The sequence below is a fragment of the Camellia sinensis genome, chromosome 8, assembly GCF_055761805.1.
Source record: "Camellia sinensis isolate YWXY chromosome 8, ASM5576180v1, whole genome shotgun sequence".
Classification (NCBI taxonomy): Eukaryota; Viridiplantae; Streptophyta; class Magnoliopsida; order Ericales; family Theaceae; genus Camellia; species Camellia sinensis.
In genome coordinates this window covers 83,397,500-83,404,102 of record NC_138968.1, presented here as the reverse complement: position 1 = coordinate 83,404,102, position 6,603 = coordinate 83,397,500, and the positions used below count along the sequence as shown (strand labels likewise).

The following is a 6,603-nucleotide window of genomic DNA, read 5'->3' as shown; positions in this document are numbered from 1 at the left end:
TGGTCGCAAAAAAATCACATTTGGCGACCAAATTTTAATTAGTCGCGAATGATCATTATTTTTTACGACCAAATATTATTGGTCGCAGAAGGTTATATTTTGGCGACCAAAAAATGAGTTGGTCGCAGAAAGTGGTATGCATTTGCCGACCAACTACAAATTTGGTCGCGGAAGGTCACATATTTTTTGGAGACCAAAAATTTGATTGCCAAAAACTTATTTTTAGCAACCAAAAAAAATTAGTCGTCAAATTAATATTTTTAGCGACTAATATTTTAGTCACCGTTGATTGAGATTTGGCGACTAAAAAAATTAGTCATTATATATTTGAGATTTTGCGACAAAAAATGAATTTAGTCGTTAAAGGCGAAATTTTTTTAGAGGGAAATCTCGCGCCCACCCCTGTTCTCTGTTTACAATTACACACAACATTTTGTTCAAATTCTCCTCCACCACCAAACCTCACCCCATCGCCACAGATCGCCACATCTACATCGTCGATGATCCTCCTCCTTCTCCTCCGTCTGTGCCTCCGTCGAATCCGAGAAGAAAGTCGACATCTGAATCTGATTTGAGTCCTAGGCCGAGATCTGACCGTCGTGAGCGATCCACGGCGACACAATGGCTTCCAAATCCTACAACAAGATCATCGATATCTACGACGACCTCATCCTTCAGGTACATACACTACCTCTTCCTTCTATTCCATGATTGATCTCTCTTCTTATCAAACCCTAATCCTACGACGGTTCTCCTGCCTCTTATCTCTCTCTCTCTCTCTCTCTCTCTCTCTGTGCTTGATCTCTACGCCGTCTCAGAGCTTCAAGCAGTTCAATTTCGTCTAAAGGTTCGATCAATTTCAATCTCTCTTTTCTCTATTTCAATCTGTGTGTTGTTTGTATTGGTTTAGCTTTAATTAACCTTCTTTCAAATTTGTAGGTTGGACTTGTTGTGTATGATTCACAAGTTCCGATTGGTGCCACTCCTAAATATATGGCTGGTTATTACATGGTATTATCACTAGCTAGCATGTTTTCTTGCTCTTGCTTTCCCCTTATTCCACTTCCACCCCCACCCCACCCCCAACCCCTGCGAGAAAAAAAAAACAAAATATATATATATATATATATATATATATTGTTTTGGGTTTTATGTGGTTTGCTTAGTGCTCATAGTAAGTTTGCTTACAGTTGCAAAGTGCAAGCTCTTTTTCGCCTGTGATGGCCCTTGCTCCTCAAGAGAAGGAAAGGATTGTTGATATGGCGTAAGTAACTGAACTCTTTCACACAGAAATATCTACTTGCTATCTATCTGAATTTTTTTGCATTATCCTGTGTTTTTAGTTTCTTATTTTTATTTGAGCAAGTTTAATGGCTAAGTTTCTCTTTCTTTCTTTTCTTTTGTTTTATTATACTTTAAATGTTGTCTTTTGTTTTCCTCTTTCTCTTCTTCATGTTAATGTTGTTTTTTTGATGGGTAAGGTAAGTAACAAAAGCATCCTTACATACGTCCAGCCTTGAAAATTGCTGTAGTTAGCTTGTGATTCCATTGCACAATTCTTATATTATGAATTTGTAGCATAATTTAACCTTTGATACAATCTGAGACAAAACAGTGTAAAGAAAGCTCACTTTAGGGACACTAATATCTTGCCTTTTTCATGTTCATTTCTTTGTATGAGACATGGTAGAGTTGATTGATGTATTCAGTTTCACACACTAGTCATGGACATTTATGCAATCAAAGGAATAGGATTATATGTGGTATCCATGCCCACGTCTCATGTGTTATCTTCACTGCTTCTTTCTATCTACATTCTCCCTCTTAATTGCAATTTATACTTTATTGCAGGGCTGCTCCTGGTGGTAAAACAACCTACGTTGTTGCTCTTATGAAAAACAGTGGTGTGTAGTGATTTCCATCTTGACTCTGTTATTTCAATTGCACTTATGCTTTCAATTAATTCATATTGTTGTTATGGCTTACTCACAACTTGTTGGCTTGAGCATATTCAAGTGAATATATGCATGAGTTTGTGTCCATTTGCTTGTTAATGCGGGGAGATACGGGCTTACCCTATTTCCACCTACACAATAAAGTGTGACACTGTCTATTGAGCAACTTGGAGGAATTTTCAACCGAAATGGCGGTCATTTACTTTCTTAAAATTTAGTTTAAATACAAATCTTCATTTATTCTGATGTCAGACAAGTTGGTGTATAATGTTTATTCTGTTGATGTATGTATAACCATTTTTTTGCACTCAAAAAGTTGCCAACAACAAATTGTCTTTGGGCAAAGTCCTTGATGATTTTTTTTCTCCTTGCCCTAGTATCTATATGAATCCCATGTCTCTTTCCTCCCTGTTATCTAATGCAATGGTTACTAGGTATAATTTATGCAAATGAGATGAAGGAGTCAAGACTCAAGTCGCTTACTGCAAATTTACATCGTATGGGGGTGACAAACACTATAGTTTGCAACTATGACGGGAGAGAGGTAAGCATCTTGTTTTGTTGCCCTTAATTCTTATCTATTACATTATATAAATGCCATATTTCCTTGGGACTGAATGATTGAAGTTTGAATTTGTGAGTTGTTATTTTGTTAAAAAAACATCCTGTTTAATGTGGCAAAAGGGAAACTTGATCTCAGATGATCTTTTCTTGCATTTTAATAAATTTCTTCTGTGATGCACTGGTTTTAATAATTTGGGCCTTTAGTGATCTTTTGCTTCTTATTTTTCCAAGGGTGCTTCTTGCATCCTTTTTACTTCTCGACACTCGCTTACGCAGCCATTATATTCTATGGTAATTTTGTAAGTTCCCCTTCAATTCTGGTGAATATATCGAATGCCTTCATATTTTTTCCTTTTTCCTTCCGATTCCAGTTGCCCAAAGTTTTGGGTCAGAACACAGCTAATAGGGTTTTATTAGATGCTCCTTGCAGCGGTACAGGGGTAAGTGACCAGTATCCTTGTCCATTTATGTTCTCTCCATGAGTAGGTTCTCTTTGTTGTTTACTGATCAAAGTTGTACCTGTGTTGCAGGTTATATCTAAAGATGAGTCTGTCAAAACCTCTAAAAACTTGGAAGATATACAGAAGTGTTGTCATTTGCAGAAGGTATTATTTGTTTGTTGATAAACATTTCCTATGTAATGCTGTTAATCTAAATCAGTTGTCATTTTCACTGGTGGATTACTAGGGAAGAAGTTAATGTTTTTTTTTTTTTTTTTTTTTTTTGTTGATGCACCTGATATTTTATATATTGTTTTTTTTTCTGATTTTTTCTCCTTTTCTTGCCATGCATTTTGAGCCGTTTTTTATGGTGCCTCAGGGAGCTATGGAAATTCTCTTAACCCCACAATTAGAGCTAGTAGATTTTTAGCAGGTGGGAAATAACATCAAGAGACTAAAGGAAATCAGGAACTTAAGTACAGAGATTTGAGAATATAGTTTACAAACCGAAGGATATTGTACACAAAAAATGAAAGAAAAGTGTGATGAATTGGGAATGTGCCTTGGGTGGTGTGCATGGAGAGGGAGATTTGGAAGTGATTTCCTTTGTGGTCTTCGATAGTAATGGGTGGTGGACTGTACCCATTCCAGAAACTAGGAATGAACTTCTGGCACACTTTAATCAAAAGAGTCTGAGGGAAGGATGTTAATTTTGCCTTCCAGCTTGATGCATCTATGGATTTAGCACTTCAGGTTAGAATGCTTTCTTTGTGGTCTTCAGATCTGGTGGTTTAAGTAAATTGACACTTTTGTAAAAATTGATCTGGTTTAAGTACAATTCTAAAAATTGATGTTTATTTTGATGTTTAAGTAAAAACCAGGTTTTCATACACTTTTGTAAAGATTGGGTATGAAAATAGGTGTTCAATCTACCAGTCATAAAAAATAAAATAATTAAAACAAAATCATTTAAGATGCTTATTTTCTGCATATGTAGTTACTGATATTTGCTCCATTCATAACTCTGAAGTTAGGTGATCATAATGTCATTACTTCTATCAAGTTTCCTTGTAAGTACTACAGGTTTTGACCTAGGTAAAGGGCAAATTTGAAATGTGGTCTTATAAGTACTATAGGTTCAAGTAATTTTAATTATTATGGTGTGTTACCGTTGAGAGGTAATGTAGCAACCTTCACCTTACCCTTGTCATACTTGCATGCATTCATGCATGAACTTGTCTTGTTATATTGTTTTGCTAGTTTGGCCTTGCCTTGCTTTGTTTATGTATTGCTTGCGTGATTTTGATCCTTGCTCGGTGTGCAGCCGAGGTCACCTTGAGCTTAGTTCACCTCTGAACCTTGTACTTAGAACTTTTTTGGAACCACTTGTTCGGCCCCCGTCCTCACCTCAGGCATGTTGCCGAGATGTTTTGCACCTAGTGATCCTTGCCCTTGGGCAAGTATGGCCTAGACCGAGGTGTGGCACACCCCGGCCAAGGTGTGGCACAGCTTAGTCAAGTGTCATCCTCCCTAGCCGATGTCTTTGTTACCCTGTTGCCGAAGCTTTGACTTGAGCCGATGTCATTACTTGCCGATGTGCCTTACCCCAGCTTGCTGCGTACGCTTTGTCATAGACTTGTCTTATCAATCAATCACCTTTTGAGTTGAACCAACCCGATAACACCACGTGTCCGAGCTGATTGTTAAGACAGCCGGCAGACCTTGAAACAAATCATTTTGTCTCAAATCTTTGCCTTTAGAGAGAGAAGCTCTAGAGGAAGGAGGAGAAGTTCTTGAGTGAGAATAGATCTTCCAAGCTTGATCTTCAAGGTTTGAACCGTCGAATTCAAGTTTTGAGGTTAGAATTTTAATCTACTTTGGTTGTTGTTATTGATCATCTAGCTGCATTGCATGATCGAATCTATTTTGCATGTCATGCATCGATTTGAAGTTGGTTTTGGAAGAGAAAAATGGTATTCATGTGTTCTTGAAGAAAAAGTCTCGTTTTGATCTGAAAGTTTGGAACCAAAACCATGTTTTTGTGTTTGTTCTTGCATGACCTTCTTGTATGGGTACCCAGGTCCCTGTTTTGAACTCATGGCATGAAATCTCTGATTTTGTAACAAGTTATGATCTTTACATTCGTTTTCTTCATGATCATGTTCATCATGTCCTTCATGTTCTTCAAAGGGAAACCCAGGCTTTCCCGACTTTGCTTTTGAATAAGGCCATCAGGACCACACCTCGGCAAGGAGGTGTAGGACCTCGGCAAGGACCTGGTTGGTACCCAGTGTGTTTTCATGAGACGGGAGCAGTGTTTAAACTCCCAGCATGTTTTGCTTTGTTATTGACTTGGACCTAGTAAGAATGCCGAGATCATTTGCATGAATAAAGCTTGTTTTGAGAATGAGATTGCCGTGTGATTGTAGGACCTTGATCTTTGCTTTGAGCCTGCACCTGAAGAACTAGGTGAGTGGTATTTCTAATAAAGCTATGTTATACTGTTTTGAGAAATCTTGCTTTGCTTTGTTTTGACGAAAGTATTTGTTAAGCATGAATGAATAGCCCTGTTTTGATGTATCAAGTATAAGCTTTGTTTTGATGTCATTCTTGAAAAGTCCCATGTACTGGAGGACTCTAAACTTTTGCAGTACCAAGTGTAAAAGTCCTTTGTACTGGAGGACTCTAAACTTTCGCAGTACCAAGTGTAAAAGTCCCTTGTACTGGAGGACTCTAAACTTTCGCAGTACCAAGTGTAAAAGTCCCTTGTGCTGGAGGACTCTAAACTTTCGCAGCACTAAGTATAAAAGGATACAGTCCTTTCTTGGAAAGATTTCGCAGTACTAAGTATAAGAGGATATGGTCCTCTCTTGGAAAGACTATCGTGCTAAAACGGGCTACGGGCCTAAGTAACACAAGACCATCGTGTTAAAAGGAGCTACGGGCTTAAGTAACACAAGTCCCTTGTGCTGGAGGACTATAAACTTTCGCAGTACCTTTGACTAATCAATTACGGATCGTGCAGTCCTTGCTTTGCCACTGACGGTTTAGCACGTGGACTTCTTTGTTCGGAAAGCTTGATTTGTGTTTTGCCGATGTCAGTAAGCATCCCCTGAGACTTGTAAGATTTGGTAGATGAATACGGTTCATCTCTTGTTTGATAAAGTTTTGATGTATTTTGCCGATGTCAGTAAGCATCCCCTGAGACTTGTAAGATTTAGTAGATGAATACGGTTCATCTCTTGTTTGATAAAGTTTTGATGTGTTTTGCCGATGTCAGTAAGCATCCCTTGAGACTTGTAAGATTTGGTAGATGAACACGGTTCATCTCTTGTTTGATAAAGTTTTGATGTGTTTTGCCGATGTCAGTAAGCATCCCCTGAGACTTGTAAGATTTGGTAGATGAATGCGGTCCATCCCTTGTTTTGATAAAGTTTTGACGTGTTCTGTTCTGTAAGGATCTCGGCTAATATTCGTATGGTTTTAGCATGTTTTGTTTTGAAAGACTTCGGCTATATTCATGCAAAACCTTTATTATTGGTACCATTCACTGAGTATCCAAGCTCACCTTCTCTATATATATGTAAGTGATGAGCAGGACGTCGGCGACGCCTAGAATGTGTTTTTGAAAGCTTGTTTTGGAC

General features: G+C 38.1%; 1 protein-coding gene across 1 annotated transcript; it reads left to right on the top strand.

Annotated features, from left to right (window-relative positions):
* The first annotated feature begins 201 nt into the window (after positions 1-201).
* On the top strand, positions 202-3,257 carry LOC114266808 (26S rRNA (cytosine-C(5))-methyltransferase NOP2B-like). The gene is made up of 7 exons (XM_082882926.1): positions 202-678; positions 940-1,011; positions 1,191-1,264; positions 1,852-1,904; positions 2,390-2,499; positions 2,891-2,959; positions 3,050-3,257. Exons 1-7 carry the CDS (start codon positions 622-624, stop codon positions 3,140-3,142), a joined length of 528 nt encoding a protein of 175 aa, XP_082739052.1. The 5' UTR covers positions 202-621; the 3' UTR covers positions 3,143-3,257.
* The last annotated feature ends 3,346 nt before the right edge of the window (positions 3,258-6,603 follow it).